At 39.3% G+C, this 19,441-nt stretch overlaps 1 protein-coding gene across 9 annotated transcripts in view; it reads left to right on the forward strand.

Annotated features, from left to right (window-relative positions):
* prdm10 (PR domain containing 10) overlaps window positions 1-19,441 on the forward strand; it is a 153,943-nt gene that overhangs the window by 126,865 nt on the left and 7,637 nt on the right. For all 9 annotated transcript variants that reach the window (XM_059957151.1, XM_059957153.1, XM_059957149.1 and 6 more), the window contains 5 exons: window positions 3,251-3,412; window positions 8,598-8,774; window positions 13,864-14,004; window positions 15,171-15,339; window positions 18,394-18,494. In XM_059957151.1, coding sequence (XP_059813134.1) covers window positions 3,251-3,412; window positions 8,598-8,774; window positions 13,864-14,004; window positions 15,171-15,339; window positions 18,394-18,494 — 750 coding nt within the window. The remainder of the gene's footprint in view (window positions 1-3,250; window positions 3,413-8,597; window positions 8,775-13,863; window positions 14,005-15,170; window positions 15,340-18,393; window positions 18,495-19,441) is intronic.

The following is a 19,441-nucleotide window of genomic DNA, read 5'->3' on the forward strand; positions in this document are numbered from 1 at the left end:
CCCTAACCTTGCAACAATGCTATGCTACTGGTGGAATAAATGTTAAGGATGGTGGATGGAGTGCCAATGAAAGGGCTGCTTTGCTCTAGATATTGATTGTTGTTGGAGTTGTGCTCATCTGAGTAAATGGAGAGTATTCCATCATGCTCCTGACTTGAGCCTTACTTGGACAGGCTTTAAAGTGTCAGAAGGTGAAATTTTTGCCTTGGGACAGCCAGTCTTCTGCGTGCTCTACAGCCAAAGTATTGGGTGCTATGTTTCACTGGTTATAATCAACCTCACTAGCATCTACAGCATTCCTCAGTGTATATTAGCTGCTTGCTACTCTGAATGTGGGTTGTTGAGTAAAAATGAATTTGACCCATAGAATTCAAATCTGCCCACTGCTTCATGCTCCTGAACAAATTTTATCTGTATATTGAAGTAAGTAGCGCAGACTTCAGTTTTATGAGTATTGCTTTCACAGAGTACTGTGGTAGATGAGATTCGGTGGTTACTGTTACTGACATACCATTTAATTCCATAGAGTACTGTGGTAGATTGGACTCAGTTGCTGTTACTGACATACCATTTACTAAGCTGTTTTGGTTAGTAGATTTACGACAACAGCGAGAGGAAAAAGAGACAATATAAGAGTTGTGAACTACAGGTCGTAGAGAACTGGAAGCACAAAGAGGAATGTTGGAACTGCCCAGCAGATCAAGCTGTCTCTGCAACTTCAATTATCTAATTTTCTCACTTTTCCAGTTCTGATGAAAATGCTTTGATCTAAAACATTCTCTTTGTTTCTCTCCTCAAATTGATATGACCTGACTTGCCTTTATTTTAGATGTCAAGTACTTGCAGTTCTTTTGAATTTCATTACTAAATTTGTCTATTTGGTGCAGTGGAGCAAGAGATTCAGGCCTGATTTTTTTTTTAATGGGGAGAAGGGAGGATTTAGCCCAGTGTTGTGCCCCACTGTTGATGTCAGCAACATTGGTGATGAAATGAAAAGGTCCTGGTAGTAAATTTTGAAGTGTTACAAAAGAGGTTAAGAAGCAGTACCTCAAAGGGTACTTTGTATTCTTGTATTATTTTAGATGCCAGTCACCATTGAGCATGGGAGTATGTGGCGGGGGGGGGGGGGGGGGGTGGAATTTAGGATCATGATGGTGAAGAGTTTTGCCATTATGTTAACTGGAATGCAGTCAGTATAATTCTAAATTCCTAAACTGTGTTCAGGAGAACTATTTAGTAAGCCCAAACTGAAGGGATGGGTGGGGAGTCGTTGATGATTGAAGCTGGGTAAACAGGTATTACCACTGGGGAAGCACTTCTGTGAAAGCGATCATAAGCAAATTAGATTAATGGAAAGGGACAGAGGTAAAATGGGAATGAAAGTTCTAGATGGGCTAAGAGTAATTTTACTAGACCAACAGTTAATTCAGCATAAATAGTTAAGAAGCAGCTAATTGAGGGCTTTAGCAATAGAAAGCATTGACTTAATTGATTTGAGGGGTCAGGGTAAGTATGTTCCCATAAAGTCAAAGGTGGGCAGCTAAACCCCAGGAGACGCAATGCATAGAGCCATGGAGAGCTTAATATTGCTGAAGATGTAAGCATGTAGATGGGAAGTACAAGGGAATTTAGGAAAATAAAGAGTGGGTTTGAAAAAAAAATGTTGACAAGCAACATAAACAAATCAAGGAGGAAGAGAATAACCAAAGAGAAGGCCTAACTAGAACCATAAACCTAACCAAGCCATGCAATTGCTGGATGTTGGTAAGGTTCTTTATGAATTCTGTGTGGCTACCTTCATAAAAGAAGGAGTCAATACAAACACTAGTTCAGAACAATATGAAGCATTAAAAGGAATAAACATAGCAAAAGGGAATATCTTAAGAGGTTGCATTTTTGAGAGTGTATGAGGTGCCAGGCCTGAATGAAGTATTTCTCGGGCTGTTAAAAGGAATGGGGAAGAATTTGCGGAGGTTCTGACTATGATTTTCTGATCACCCCTGGTTTCTAGAGTAGTGTCAGAATTGAAGAATGCTGAAATCGTGTTATTGTTTAAGAATAGATGAATTGACAAATGACAGGTTACTTGGGTGATGAGCATGTTATCAGAATGCATTCTACGATGAGATTTGCCTTCACTTAGAAAGGGACAATTAATCAATGACAGTCAATGTGCATTTTTTAAGGGAATGTCATGTTGATTAATCTGATAGAATTTATTTGTATGATAACAAGCACTGTTTTTGGTGTCGTCTACGTGGATTTAAGCAAGGCTTTTCATGAGGAAGGTTAAACCAAAAAAAAAGAAAACAAATTTCCAAGGGAGGCGAAAATGGATCAAATTTGCTCAGTGGCAGGAAGCAAAGAGGAATGGTTCACAAGTGTTTATGCACTGGTAGGCTGTTACCTGTGGCTTTCTAAGGGGCTCAGTATTAGGTGACATGCTAAAAGGGAGGTTGCAGATGATCCTCAAATTAACTGTGTGGTTGGCACAAGGCGGAAAGTTTAAAACTACAGGAAGATATGGACAAATGGGCAGAAAAATAGAAAATAGAATTCAGACCAGTGAAGTGTGAGGTAATGTATCCACAGGGTGCAAAATGCAAAGGATACGAGAGTATACCTGGAGGTATGAAGGCAGCTGACATAAGGTTCCAAGCATATTATTTTAGATCCATAGTTTAAGCTGGGACATCCAGATCCCGGTGAAGCTGTTGCCTCACAATAATTGGAGTTCAGATTGTGTCACTGACATGTAATATTTTCTTTGGATTTTTGTTCTATTCTAACTAATAAAATGAACTTTGATTTGTGCAGTCATTTCATATTTTCAGAATATTTGAGCCAAAGAACTGGTTTGAAATGTCATTTATATTTAGTAGAAAAATTGACCAGACAGAGTTGTACACATTAAGTTCCTACAGATCTCGGGAGTGACTGGCAAGTTCAGCTCATCACTTTGGAGGATAATTATTGACTGGGACAGCACTCTCAACTCTTCTGTTCACATAGTGCAGGAGGATCTTTTGCAACAAGCCAAATAAACAGACAAAACTTCTGCTAATCTCTCAAATTTCTGCTTGAAAATCCACACGTACTACTGGGGCTGCCGGAAAAATAAGGGCAGGAGATGCTACAGGAATACGTGTGCATCATTGAACAGGAGCAGATAAACTCGTGTTGTACCGGGCGTTATGATAACGAGAAGTGGAGAACTTCTCTTAAAAAAAAATGTTTACTCTGTCTCCAGGCAAAAATGGTTCAACACATCCGGAAAAAACATACCGATGTTCTACAGGATAATCCAAATGCACTGCAGACGCTACCTGTACAAACTCCCATCGTAGCGACAGTCATCAGTACAACACCAACTGTTGTGAACACGGATGGAGCAACTGGAGATACAATTGTGGTCAGTACAAAACAATATAAAACTGGGTGGGTGGTGAGGGGGGACGAAAAACGCAGCATACTTTCCAATAGAGATCAAGCAATCAAGAACCACACAGCAAACGACAGCGATGCTGGGCCAGGCAGCGATCAGGAGGAAGGTACATTCATAAAACTTTTGGAGAAAGAGAGGGGTAAGTTAGGGCAGAGGTGCTGATGTCCTTTGCACACAATGCCACATATATCCTTTTTGTTCACTTAGCATTATAGTCTTACAACAATGTAGGACCTTCAGCGCAACCAGTCCATGGTAACCAAAGCTGGGCTCGGTTTCCTGCATTTGGCCCTTATCTCTCTACGCCCTGCCCCTTCATACACTTATCCAACTGCTTCTTAATTTACACCATTTGACCTGCCTAAAGCACTTACTCTGGCAGATCCCTCTGTGTGGAAAAAGTTGTCCCTCAGGTCACTTTTTTTAATAAATTTTTTTATTGAGTTTTCAAATAATTACAGAAATAAAAGAAAATATATGAAAAAATATATATATACCCTTCCCCCCTCCCCTTAACCCCTCCCCCCTAATATACCTATATATAAAAAAAAAGAAAGGAAAAAAAAAGAAGAAAGAATCCCTGGATATCGGAAGATCCCCACATGCTCCATGGAGTTCGTAATAACTTTGGTATATATATTTATTTCTTTCCCCAAATAACCAGTAATTTCATCTTCGGAGCACCTATATATTTAATCCTGTCTTTTGTAAATAAGGGCGCCAAATTTTCAAAAATGTTTCATATTTATCTCTTAAATTGTAAGTAATTTTTTCAAGTGGAATACAGCCATAAATTTCCTTCTTCCAACGATCTATACTTAAGTATGCATCTGATTTCCAAGTAACTGCAATAGCCTTTTTGGCTACTGCCAGTGCAATTTTTATAAATTCTTTCTGATATTTATTCAATTTGGGTTTCGGTTTTATCCCTTCAATATCGCCTAGTAAAAATAATATTGGATTATATGGAAGTTGTGTTCCAATAAAACTCTTAAATTTGTCCAAAAAGGTTGAATTTTAGAACAAGACCAAGTAGAATGTAAAAAAAGTACCAATTTCTTGATTACATCGGAAACACTGATCGGATAAATTTGGGTTTTATTTATTTATTTTTTGTGGTGTAATATATAATTGATGTAAAAAATTATATTGCACTAATCTTAACTGGACATTTATTGTATTTGTCATACTATCAAGACATAGTCTTGACCAATTTGTTTCTTCAATTTTAATATTCAAGTCACTTTCCCATTTTTATCTTGACTTATGGACTCCTTGTTTAATTGCCTGTTTTTGAATCAAGTGATATATACAAGAGATAAATTTTTTAATCCTTCCTTTTTGAATTAAAGTTTCTATTTCATTAGATTTCGGCAATAACATTGTTTGACCTAATTTTTCTCTTAAATAAGCTCTTAGTTGGAAGTAACAAAAAAGAGTATTGTTTGATACTTTATATTTATTCTTTAATTGATCAAATGACATTAATATACCTCCTTCAAAACAATCTCCTATATATCTAATCCCTTTTTGAAACCAATTATATAAAAGTTGATTATCCATTGTAAAAGGATCTGTCATTATCATTGTCATCATCAAAGGAGAATGATCTGACAATATTCTTGCTTTATATTCCACATTTTTCACCCTATCTTGAATATTCGTTGATAATAGGAAAAAATCTATCCTTGAATATGTTTTATGTCTATTTGAATAAAATGAGTAATCTCTTTCTTTTGGATTAATTCTTCTCCATATATCAATCAAGTTTAAGTCTTTCATCAATGATACAGTTAATGTTACTACTTTTGATTTTGTGACAACCTTTGTTGATCTATCTAAAACTGGATCTAGACAAAAGTTAAAATCTCCACCTATTAATATTTTGTCATGTGCGTTAGCCAAATTCAAAAAGACCTCGTGTATAAATTTTACATCATTTTCATTTGGTGCATAAATATTCATAAGAGTCCATAGTTCTGAAAAATTTGACAATGTATAATTACATATCTCCCCGCCGAATCAATTAATACGTTTTGTATTTTAATTGGTAAATTTTTATTAACCAAAATTGCAACTCCTCTTGCCTTTGAACTAAATGAAGCTGCAATAACATTTCCAACCCAGTCTCTTTTTAATTTCTGATGTTAAATGATGTCTGTTAAATGTGTTTCTTGTAAAAAAGCTATATCTGTTTTCATTTTTTTAATGTATGTTAAAATTATTTTTCTTTTTACCGCTCCATTAAGCCCATTCACATTAAAACTTTAAAAATTCAGTAAATTAGTCATTATTTTTAATTATGTTACTCCAATCTATAATAATACCTAATCTTTCAACTTTCGTGGTATCTTGGGAAATCTTTTTAAAACTCTCCATGTTGCTTATGTGTGTCCCCACTGATCATCCAGGCAGAAAGATAGAAGAAAAATAGAGTATAAAGAAAAAAACAAAATACCCCCCTACTAATGTTGTGGGGAAAAAAAAGGAACACAACTTTACCCCCCTCTGTTGTACGGGTCATGGCGATTGCCATGATTACACACGTGAATCCCGTAGTAATCGATCCAAAGCTCCCCAGCCCCCCCGCAACATAAAAAAGTATATATATAAGCAGAAAAAAATACTATTCTCAATTAGTATTTCTGAAATTTTGCTTTTCTCCCCTGTATCATCCTTAAATGTCCATCACTTCCATTCACTGTCTCTATCTTCATCTTTAATCCATTTAATCCATTAGTTTCCAAATTATCCATTGGAAATCTCTATGTGTAATTAGTGAGTAGTTGGAAGTTTTTGTGCAAACTCCTCCGCTTCTTGATAATCAGTAAAAAAATCATCTTTTTCCCTCCTCCAAAAAAATTATCAGCGTTGCTGGGTGACGCATTATAAATTTATAACCCTTTTCCCATAAGACTTTTTTCGCTGGGTTAAATTCCTTCTTTCACTTCAAAAGGTTATAACTTATATCAGGATAAAAAAGAACTGCCTTCCCTGCTATCATCAATGGCCCGTTTCTCTTTTTGGCACATTGGGCAGCCGCCTTCAGGATCTTTTCTTTATCTTGGTATCTTAAGCATCTTATCAAAATTGATCGTGGATTTTAATCAGCTTGAGGTCTTGACCTTAAGGCTCTATGAGCCCTTTCAATCTCAATTAGAGTTTCTCCTTCCATTTCCAATTTTTCAGGGATCCATTTTTGAAAAAAATTTATTGGATCTTCTCCTTCTATATCTTCTTTAAGTCCAACAATTTTAATATTGTTTCGTCTACTAAAATTTTCAAGCTTATCAATTTTTTCCATAAATTGTTTTCTTTCTGATGTCCAGGCAGTAGTATCATTTTCCATTTTATTCATTCTTTCAACTATGTCTGCCGTTGTAGTTTCCAAATCTATAATTCTCTTTTTCATTTTTTCCTGTCTTTTTGTCATTTTATCAAGCATTATCTCCATATTTGTCATTTTTCTTTTCATTACTTTTAATGCGCCTAATTTACACATTGTTTGCATCAAAGTCTTTTCCATATTTCCAGAAAGACTTTTACCTCCATCTTCGTCTGATTTTTCCAGAGAATCTGACTCTCTCTCAGATTCACTGTCACTTTCGGTTTCAGTCGTAACTGGGATTTGTAGTTCTGGTTGCTCTCGTTTGCGCATGCTCCTTCCTTCACGTTTGCACAGTTCTCGTTGGTCTTTTTCTTTAGAAATGGTCGATGTTGCCGCAGTTTCCTGTTCTGTATCGCCGGTGGTATAATGTACCTGAGCCCACGGTTCTTTGGCAGAAGTGGGCCTTGATTCTGTTCCAACTTGCGTTGCCTTCACGGTAGTAGCTTTCTTCATCTTCTGTTTGTGAGGCATAACTTGAAACAATCCGGAGTAGTTTATAAGTAACTTTTAGAAAGTATTGACTAACTTTTCTTCACTTAAACATTAATTTATTGATTTTTTACGGGAGAGCTGGGTTCCAGCGTCTCGATCCTACGTCATCACGTGACGTCCCCCCCCTCAGGTCACTCTTAAATCTTTCCCCTCACCCTAAACCTATGGCCCTTAGTTTTAGACACCCCTACCCTGTGAAAAAGACTGTTTCTATCCACTTATCTATGCCTCTTGTAATTTTTCCCATTTCTATAAGGTCACCTCTCATTCTCCTACGTTCCAAGGAATAAAGACCTAGCCTGGCCAAGCTCTCCCTGTAACTCGGGCCCTCTTGCCGTGACAACATTCCTGTAAATCTTTTCAGTGTAATCGTGTCCATTCTAAAACAGGATGACCAAAACTCCACGTGTCACCTCATCAATGACTTGTCCTGTGGAGTGCTAATTAATCACAGGACTCTTGGTTCAAGAGTCTAAATAATCACCTCCTGTACTTGAAGGAGACATCTGCTCAAGTTATCAAGATTTCAAGGAAGAAATCGGTACTAGTGAGAAAGGATACTGGTGCAGAAAATCATAATGTGGAATCAGTCTGGATGAAACATTAAAAGGCAGAAGACACTTGAGGAAATTATCTGCTGGTCTCCAGGCAATGGTGATAATTTAAGGGATGACATCAAACAGGAAATTAGAGATGCATGCAACCAAAGTTAATACTTATGGGTAATTTATTCCTACATATTCGCTAGTCAGAGCAAATAAGGACTAGTAGTGTGGAGGATGATTTATTGGGAGTGTGTGCCAGGAACTTGGTGTGAACATCTGCCCTCTGGTTCTCCTGCAAACGTGCAATGGTGATGCAAGTGGAGCAGCCACTATCAGTCCCCAGCAATAGTCTGCGTACACCGTGCTGCCCAGCATGTCGTCCCTAGTTCCCAATCTCAGTGTTGAGAATCTGCACTACTTCATCCTGTCCATCCATCAGCAGCTCTCACTGGTAGCCATTGCACTCCGCGTCGCTAACGCAGTCCACAGCACGCCGTGTGGTGATGAGGTCACTGCTGAAGAAGCATCAGCAGAGGACTGGTCCTCTATCAGGTTCCAGATGCAAGGAAGGTTTCCAGCATTGTCTAGTAATGTTAAAATGACCCCGTCAGCACTGGTGTCACTAATGCTCTTATTCCTGGGCACACTACCTGAATGTGAGGTGCACCCTCCTGCTGACTCATACCTGCACTGACCTGCAAATCTCATCCTTTTGCCTTTCATACAGACAACCGATCTCCTGACTCAGGCGATGAGTGAACTGTCGCAGACACTGACAACTGACTATCGGCCAGCTCAGGGAGATTATCAGCGCGTGCAGTACATTCCTGTCTCTCAGCACATCCAGCCTGTTCAGGGGCAACAGTCTCAGCACATCCAACTCCAGGTGGTGCAGGTGGCACAGGTGGGTGATGTATGGTTATGCCAAAACAAATGAGAACAAAACTCGTGCTAAATATGACTCTAAAAATACAAGGATTGAAATTATTTCAAAAGTTAAAACTTTAAAAAAAAAATCAGGATCGGGTATGCAGCCCATCTCTCTTGATACATTTAGAGAGATGATGGCAGATTTTAAACAATCTGTGCACAGATGGTGCACGGGTCAGAAGTAACAGTATGGCACTGAAACAGACCTTTCGTTCCACACTTCCATGCCCACTCATTTTGCCAATCAGTATTGATCTCATTTGCTCACACTAGTTCTGGATCTTTCCATGCCTCACCATTTTAATAGTCTAATCTGACTATCTACATCATCTATGCTTCTCATAATTTAATATACCTTAATCAGATAACCCCCTCAACTACTTTTGCTTTCAAGTCAACCATGCCAGCCTACTTAATCCTTCCTGATAACTAAAGTCTTTCAGTCCTGGCAACGTCCCAGTGAATCTTCTCCTTACCATTTCCCATGCAGTCTGTACTGCAGTGACGTATCAACTACACACGTCATCTCAGGTTACAAATGCCCAACTAATGTCAGTCTTTACATACAAACAAGCTTTTGTAATATCAAATTTCAGAAGCTGACCTGCACGCATGTGTTTGTTCCTACTAATAGCAGAACTAGTTTGCTAATACTTTGCTGGTATTGTTAACTTATCAAGTGATTTTTGTGTATTTTCCAAGTTTTATAAAATCTTTGTTTAATCAAGTTGCAACATAACATCTCTGCTTTCATTTTCTATGCAGACCCTCATCCCCACCCTATTTGTCTATGTTGCAATTTTCAGGGAACTATGGGCTTAAACTCTTGACATCCATCTGTTTATCAACACTCTTGGAAACCCTACCATTTTTCTGTACGTCCTATCCTTATTTGCCTTCCCAAAATTCTTTAAGATCTACCACCTCAGAAAAAGACTCAGTCAAATTAGTGAGGTAGGATTTTTCCCATACTAAGCAGTGCTGACTATCTCTGATCAGTCTCTGCCCTTCTAAATGTGCGGAAATCATAATCCTTAAAATTTCCTCCAGTAGTTTCTCTTCCACTGGCCTGCAGCTCCCTGAGTTATCCCTGGGGAACAACATTGGGTACCTCCTGCCTTCTAGAACCTCTCATGTGGCAAATGAAGATGCAAAAATCTCTGAGGGAGTCCCAGCAACCCCCACACTTGTTTCCTATAGCGAGTTGGGTGGATCTTTGCTGGCCCCGGGGATTTAAAAACCCTTTTGCATCCCCTGGCATTTAACACCTTCTTTTTGATACTGGCTTGCTCCAGATTATCCACGTAACTCCTCTCTGAATTCACTGCTTTCTTCATCCTTCACATTTAAGTATTTCAGTGGACCTACAAGCTTTCATTTTGGTAGTGAGGCAATTATTAATCCTGGATATCTAGATTTATCTGATTTTGGAAAATCATTCTCATGAAGGGAGATGAGAAGGTAAATGTGTTAATGGCATTGCGTCTGGGGCAGCAAGTGTATGAGAATTGCTCCTGTTCCAACAACATTACCTCTCAGTTTCTCCTCCACGGCTCATTTAATGTTTCACTGCATGGAACCAGGCCCTACAAATCCATAAATAATTGTCTATATATCAAATGACCACTGCTTCATCTTTGAATCTGCAGAACGTTTTCAATTTCTGTAAGTTTTCGGTATTTTGGTACCAATAATAATTACACGTTAACACAACAGAAAACTTCAAATGCTGCACTCACTATTCTGTAAAACAATGATATCAAATATATCTGAATATTCTTGATTCCAAATACATACCACAATCTGCCTGAAGAAGCTGTTCCTTGTGTCCATTTTAAATCTCTCACCTGTGATTTTTAAACCTTTGCTCTCTCGTTTTCAGCTGCTCCTCTTTGGGGGGTGGGGGATACACCCTGTCTGTATTCCTCATATCCTCCACATCCTACACACCTCTATCAAATCACCCCCCTCAATCTATTACATTCCAGGGGATAAAGTCTTGTCGACACAACCTCACCTTGTAACTCAAGCCCCCCAAGTTCAGGCAGTATCCTGGTAAACCTTTATGATACTCTTTCTACTTGATAACATCTTTTCTGTAACAGGGTGAAATAAACTACACAATATTCCACATGGGGCCTCATCAACATATTATATAGCTGCAACACGAGTTTCCAACCCTTACAGTCAATGCCCTGCTGATGAAGACCAGCGTACCAAACCCCCTTTTCACCATATCTGCATGTGATGCCACTTTCAGTGAACCAGGCACTTGCAATCCAAGATCCCTCAGTTCCATAACACTGCCCAAAGCTCTATCATTCACTGTATAAGTCCTACGCTGGTTTGATCTCCCAAAATGCAATACCTCACATTTATCTGAATTGAGAGTCATTTACCAGTTCTTAGCCCACAAATCTCAATGATCAACATCTCCCTGTAATTTTTCATGACTTTCTACACTGTCTACGCCACCACCTATTTTCGCATCATCTGCAAATTTACCAACTGTGCCTTGTATTTTACATCCAAATTGTTTATAGAAATTACAAATAACAAAGGTCCCAGCATGGACACCTATGACACACTACTAGACACCAGTCCTACAGTTCAAAAAACAACCTGCGACCATCACCCTCTGCTTCCGACCACTGAGCAAATTCTGTGTCCGATCCACTTTCTCCCCTGGATCCTATGTGATCTAGCAGACTAGCTTGCCAGAGTGACCTTGTCAAAGAAGTTGCATTCTAACACTTATTGCATTTTCATCTGTTTGGTCTGGGCATCCTTTGACTCTCTTTCCAAATAATATCTTTATTCATAAACACCTCAATGAGATGACCCAGGATTTTCTATGCTAAAACCAAATGTAATCCTGGAACAAAACACTGCGGGTGCAGGAAAATGATAATAAAAACAAAAAATGCGGGAATGAGAAATGTTTATTTATTAAGCGATACAGAGCAGAGTCTACAGCCTTTGAGCTACAGCGCCCAGCAACTCTCAACAATCCTAATTTAAGCCTAACCTAATCACGGGACAATTTACAATGACCGGTTAACCTGGCCGGTACATTCACGGACTGTTGGCGAAACCTGGAGGACCCAGAGAAAACTTGCACACTCCACGGGGTGGACATACAGAGATTCCTTGTAGAGGACACTGGGATTTAACTATGAATTCTGACAACCTGAAATGTAATGGCATCGCACTAACTCCTAGACTACTGTGGCGCCCAGTTGAATTGAAGCTAGTTGCAGAGAAAGGGAGGGGCAGCAGCAGTGAATGGTGATGTCTCTAGATAAGGTTGAGACTGAGATTTTGTGGTGGTGCAGCAGAAAGGGGGCAGTTAAACTGTGTCTGCAGGTACTTCCACTTGATATACTCTATTTGATTCTCACTATTTTGGGATAATTGCATGGTTCCAGCGGACTGGAAAATTGCAAACGTCACTCCACTCTTCAAGAAGGGAGAGAGGCAGAAGAAAGGAAATTGTAGGCCAGTTAGTCTGACCTCCATGTTTGGGAAGATGTTGGAGTCTATTGTTAAAGATGAGGTCTTGATACTTGGAGGCACATGATGGAGGCCATAGTCGGCATGCTTTCCTTAAGGGAAATCTTGCCTGACAAATCTGTTGGAATTCTTTGAAGAAATAACAAGCAGGATAAACAAAGGAGAATCGGTGTGTACTTGTATTTCCAGAAGGCCTTTGACAAGGTGCCACACAAGTATGCTAAACAAGTTAAGAGCCCATGGTATGACAGGAAAGATTCTAGCATGGATAAAGCAGTGGCTGATTGCCAGGAGGCAAAGAGTGGGAATAAAGGGAGCCTTTTCTGGTTGGCTGTCAGTGACCAGTGGTGTTCCATGGGGATCTATTTTGGGACTGATCTTTTTACATTATACAGTATGTAAATGACTTGGATGACAGAATTGGTGGCTTTTTGGCAAAGTTTGCCAAAGATACAAAGAAAGCTGGAGGGGCAGGTAATTCTGAGGAAGTTGAAAAGGCCACAAGGATTTAAGACAGATTAGGAGAATGGGTAAAGAAGTGGCGGATGGAATACAGTGTCGGGAAGTATATGATCATGCACTTTGGTAAAAGGAATTAAAGTGTAGACAATTTTCTAAGTGGAGGGAAAAATCAATCTGAGGTGCAAAGGGAATTGGAGGAGGTTAATTTGCAAGTTGAGTTGATGAGTTAAGCAAATGTGATGTTAGCATTCATTTCATGAGGACTAGAATATAAAAGCAAGGATGTAATGTTGAGACCTTACAAAGCGCTGGTGAGGCTCCACTTGGAGTATTGTGAGCAGGTTTGGGCCCTTTAGAAAGGATGTCCTGAAACTGGAAAGGATTCAAAGGAGGTTCATGAAAATGATTCTAGGATGGAAAAACTTATCATTTGAAGAGCATTTGATGGCTCTGGGTCTGTATTCATTGGAATTTAGAAGGATGAGGGTGATCTCATTGAGACCTATTGAATGTTGAAAGGCCTTGATAGAGTGGATGTGGACAGGATGTTTCCTATGGTGGGGGACCAGAGGACACAGGCTTAGAACATTCTTTTAGAATGGAAATAAGTAGGAATTTCTTCAGTAAGAGTGGTGAATCTGTGGAATTTATTGCCACAGGTGGCTGTGGAAGGCCCAGTCATTGAGTATAATTAAGGCAAAGGTTAATAAATTCTTTATTAGTCAGGGCATGAAGGGATACGGGGAGAAGGCAGGAGATTGGGGCTGAGAGTAAAATTGGATCAGCCATGATGAAATGGCAGAGCAGACTCGATGGGCCAAGTGGCCTAATTCTGCTCCTGTATCTTGTGATCTCATGGTCTTAATGTTGTTTAATAGTATCAGGTCCAGTCCGACAGTAGTGTCTGTCCTAGTCTGATGTGAGAGTGACAGCCACTGGATTAAGTTGGTGTCTTTATGTCCATCTCAGAAGAAGGAATGAGTAACAAAGTACACAGTTTTGGACACAATGATATGATATAGCATGGGGTAATTGTTGCAGTGATTCTGAGAAAGTTAATACCTCCACCTATATTTATCTCATTTCAGACGCCCTCTCAGCAGAATCAGCATTCCACAGTGGATGTCAGCCAGCTGCACGATCCTCATGGCTTTGCACAACATGCCATTCAGGTCCAGCACGTCCAGGTTGCAGAACAGTCCAGCGCCATGCCCCCTTCAGCCACGCAGGTAACAGATCAGAACTGTGCAAGACAGATTACTCAGCCTCGACTGAGAATGCTGCGAATGAAGTGGACTTCCTTTACTCTGAATGAAAAATGGGGTTGTGTAAATAGGCATCATAGTTAGCTTTGTTGTACAATGTTATGATTCTATAAAAAATGGTGCCATGAATTACTAGGTGATCTCAGATTAAGAGAACAGAGGGGCGATAATTCTATTCACTTCTGGGCCTATGTTCAGAAATAACTTGCACAATCTGGCTTTCCTAGCTGAGCAATGTATACAAACAGGACCTTGATACTTCCAGTGAATTAAAATCACTTTGCTCACTATGCTTGCTGTAGGTAGTCAGTATGGACATGATGGGCTGAAGGGCCTGTATTGTTGAATTCTGTGACTATTGTCATATTGTGACGCTCCATGGGAGTGTGGTTGACAGCCTGACCCCTCATTTCTAATGACCTGCGCTGTTTGTTGTTCATGTGTTAAAGTACTTTTGTGGGATTACGGTGGGAAGTTCAAGTTCATTTATTGCATTTTAGCTTGGGTTATACCCTGACTATAACCAGGGTGTGTAATAATCATATCCACCGTCTGTATGTGATTGAGTGGGTTCTCTCCCCCGTCGTTGTGCGCAGTCTGTTTTTGTGTTTATCACAGTAAAAACAATTATTGAGTTTGATGAGCTTGTCTGTCATCATGGACTGAATGCTTGCCATAATATTATTAGCTGAAGTTTTAAAGTTTTGAATTATTGCAGACCCTATGAGGAAATGAAAACATAAGGTTAAAATAATGCTGATAATGCTGAAAATACTCATCAGGTCAGACACCATCAGTAGAGAGAGTAATAATATTAATGTTTTGGGTTGATTATCTATCAGCATTTTCTCTCTCTGCAGCAACCCCCTGAACTGCTGAGCATTTCCAGTGGTTTTGGTGTCCATTCCAGATTCCTTGCATTTGAAGTTTTGCAGCATTTTATCTCTACTATTTCATTGATGTGTATGATTCAAATTGGTTACCCTAGCCTGAAAACAATAGCCTCCTGGAATCTTGTAATCTAATGGACAGAAAATAGAAATAAAAATCAGTGATAACATAAACATCTAAAGTTGTAGCAATATCTATATTTGTACTAATTTTTCTTTAAAATATGTGTTTGATTCTAGAGTGGAAGTGGGCAGCCACTGAGCCCTGTATCACAGCAGTCACAGGAACTCAGCCCTTCCCAGATACCGAGTGGAACATCAACACAAAACCAAGTCTTACAACAGCAACCAACAGCTACTGTACAGCATGCGTACCTTCCCAGCACATGGGGAACCTTTCGCAACTACTGTGAGTCCTTGTTGTACATGGGCTACATCCCAGTCGGGCTATATCTTTACAGTAATCCAGAATCACCTATTCCTCATTTTGAAAACTTTGTATTTGCCCAAAAACCTGATAAAGTTCCATGATGAATTCCTCCTATTCTGAGATTGTACTTTGTGGGCATTTGCTTTCTGGATCTGAATAAATTATTGAAACATTTATGGTAATAAGTCACTGAATCAGTTCAATTCTGAATGAGGGGGGAGCTCATTGAATCCCACCAAACACCGAGGATAGAATGGACACTGAGACGATGTTTCCATTAGTAGAAGAGTCTAGTCGGGCAGAGTCTCAGAATAAATGGACATCCCTTTAAAGCTGTGGTGAGGAAGAATTTCTTCAGTAAGAGTGGTGAGTCTTAATGGTAAGAGTTAAGTGTAATTGGGAGAATGTTGAGAGAAAGAAAATTAGCCAAAATTAAATGGCAAAGGATAATCAATGTGCTAAATGGCTTAATTCTCCAATATCTTATGGTCTTATAAAGGTAGACAATATTGAAAATTTTCTGTGGGTTAATCGGCATTAGAAGTTATGCTGATTAACATGTTTTTCTTCACTGAGGCTGCTTCATCTGCTGAGTACTTGCTGCACTTTTAGATCAGCCATGGATCCCACTGAATGACAGAGCAGGCTCAATGGTCCAGATGGCCTACTCTTGCACCTATTTCTTATGTTCAAAGTTCAAAGTAAAGTTATTATTAAAGTACATGTATGGCAACTTATACCACCCTGAGATTCATTGTCTTGCAGGCATTCACAGTAGAACAAAGAAACACAATAGAATCAATGAAACACTTGCACACAAACAAAGATTAACAAACAACCAATGTGCCAAAGACAACAAATTGGGCAAAAACAAAAGAGAAAAATCCAAATAATAATAAATTTATAAGTAATAAATACTAGGAACATAAGCTGTAGAGTCTTTGAAAGAGAGTCCATAGATTGTGGAGTCATTTCAGTGTTGGAGTGAGTGAAGTTATCCCATCTGGTTCAGGACCCTGATGGTTGAGGGGTAATAACTGTTCCTGAACCTGGTGGTGTGGAACTTAAGTCTCCTGTACCTCCTTCCTAATGGCAGCAGCGAAAAGAGAACATGGCCTGGATGATGGCAGTTCTTGATGTTGGATGCTGCTTTCTTGTGACAGTGCTCCTTGTAGATTTGCTCAATGGTGGGGAGGGCTTTACTTGAGATGGACTAGGCCACATCTACTACAGTCGGCCCTCCTTATCCGTGGGGGATTGGTTCCGAGACTCCCCCCCCCCGCGGATACCAAAAAACATGGATGCTTAAGTCCCTTATTTAACCTGTGTCAGTGCAGTGGTCTTTAGGACCCAGCGGAACCCCGGACCACATTTAACCTGTCTCAGTGCAGTGGACATTAGGACCCAATGCAGCTCTGAATCTGCAGTGTTTCTGTTAACGAAAATAATCACGATTAAAAATAAAGTGGAAGTAATAAAGCAATCTGAAAGAGGTGAAACGCCATCAGTCATTGGAAAAGCGTTAGGCTACAGTTGGTCAACAATCGGAACAATTTTAATGGAGCATGTGAAAGGCCCTGCCCCGATGAAAGCTACAATTATTTCTAAGCATCGCAGTGGTTTAATTATTTAAGTACATACGTTTCTTAAGTGTTTTATATGCATAGAAATATAAAATATATACTATATAATAAGACAAACATTTGACTAACTGACCCTAAATAATACCAGATGTATCCGTTCCGACTTCAAATCCGACTTAAAGACGGACTCAGGAACGGAACTCGTTCATAACCCGGGGACTGCTTGTCCTTTTAAATCATCTCTAGATTGCTTATAATACTTAATTCAATGTAAATAGTTATACTACATTGTTCAGAGAATAATGACAAGAAAAAAATAGTCTGTACATGTTCAAACAACAAGTGCTGGAGAGAGAACTTCCAGATTTTCCAAACTTCCATCTGTAATTCCTGTGTTCTCTGACCTGATTCAGCAATGTGTAAATTGTAAAATTATCACTACTTTGTGTTCAAGTCCAAACTAATTTTCTGTGGTTTCTCCCATGACTTTGCCTTATTTCTGTGGCTGTTTCGAGCTTGTGACCCTCTGAATCTGTGTTCTGCATTCTGGCCTGCTGTGTCTTCTGGCTTGCAGTAGGTAGCCCTTCCTTCACCCATTTATCTGTGGTCTCCAGTTTAGTGGGAAATTTAATCATTAAGGTCTCTCTGTCATTCTGCAATGAAGACAAGCTTTTCACTGTTCGATACAATAATAAACCAATTCCAAATGCAAAAATATGACGGGTGGCAGGGGGATCTCCGTGCACAAAGATCACTGAAGGTGGCAGTAGATAAGGTAGTGAAGAAGGCTTATGGGATACTTGCCTTCATTAGGTGGAGCACAAAAGCAGGGAGGCTATGGTACAACTGGTAGATATAGATAATTTTTTCAGTGGCAGTAGTGTCTAAGACAGAATTTTTGGGTTTAAACTGAGGAGCAAGAGATTTAAAGGGGATCTGAGGAAGATTCTTTCTCTCCCCACGCCCCCATCCATTTCAGCATTTTTGCAATCAGGAATGCACTGCCTGAGAAGGTCGTGTAAGTAGTCATTCACACATTTTAATTAGTATCTGGATGAGCACTTGAATCATATGTTACAATTGGTTATGGTCTATCATTGGATTAGTACTGACAGGAACTTGATGGTGAGTATGGACGGTGGGCTGAAGGGCCTGTTTCAATGCTAAGTGGGTCTGTTACATCTCTTTTAAGTATTTCATAAAACTGATCTTTCTAACCAAACTTTTTGTCATTTGTTCTAATATTGCTTTTTTGCTACAATGTCAAATTTTGCTTGGTATCATTTTTTATTGGCGTCTTGGTCTGTTTCACCATGTCAAAGGTAATGTAAGTTTATGAATGTTTGTTGCTGTTTCTAGGACTGCTGGCTGAGCTGTGGAACTCTATGTTCATCCACATACAGTGAATTTACATTTACAGTAAAAATCTCCATTTCTCTTTGTGCTGCAGCTTCTGAGATTCAGATGATGACCATTCCTCAGACTCAGTACGTTATTGCAGAGGCTCCTGTGGCCACAGTGAACAGTGGCCAGATGAAGGCAGTGACACAGGTAAGTCGAATCACAAACGAAAAAATCTGCAGTTGCTGGAAATCCAAGGAACAGATACAAAATGCTGGAGGAACTCAAGCAGCTCAGGCAGCATCAATGGAGAGAAATAAAGAGTTGATGTTTCAGGCCAAGCCCCTTCATCGGACTAACAAGCAGAGATTTCCACAGTACCTCAAGACCTCAGTTTCACCAAGGCCTACATGATGACAGAAAGACACTCAAATCCTCTCTAATCCCTTTCTGTTATTTGCCTGGTGGCTTTGAAGTACACCCACATCTCTTGAGAATATTGATATTACCCGATCTTCATTTAAAAAAAATACTTTTGTCTTTGAGGTTAATGTGGAATGACCTTGTATTTTCCACATTATGTTTATATGCCATGTTCTGACCTCTTTGTTCAGCTTGTCTGTAGTTCCTTGAAGCTTCTTTACATCTTTTTGTATACGATAGCACCTATTTTCTTTCATCAGTAAACTTGGAAATATGATAAATTGATTACCTAGATTAGGTATAGCTGAGCTCCAAGCACTGATTCTTACTAGAATAACAGCCTGCCAAGCTGAGAAGGATCTACTTATTCCCACTTTGTTTTTTGTGTCCCCAATTCCCGTGGCTCCAACCTTGTTGACCAACTTCCTGTGAGGGATTTTATCAGAACCATATTTGTATTTCCCCTTAAATATTATACTAATGACATTCTCAAGGAACTCATAGAGTTCCATTTCCCTTTTTTCTTAAATTGTAAGATTACTTCAATTGCCCAGAGAAACAGTTCCTGAATCTACAGGAGTGTTTACTATCTCTAGTGTTCTTCCTTCCTAAATTCAGAAACATGTTTTCAACAATATAGTAAACAAATTTTATCTTTGGTACTGTAATCTGAGAATCTTTTATTGTGGTTGCTGTCGCTCATGTGTTCTCTTACTGTTTCTGCTCTGGTTCAT

The sequence above is a fragment of the Hypanus sabinus genome, chromosome X2 (genome assembly GCF_030144855.1).
Source record: "Hypanus sabinus isolate sHypSab1 chromosome X2, sHypSab1.hap1, whole genome shotgun sequence".
In the NCBI taxonomy this organism is placed as follows: Eukaryota; Metazoa; Chordata; class Chondrichthyes; order Myliobatiformes; family Dasyatidae; genus Hypanus; species Hypanus sabinus.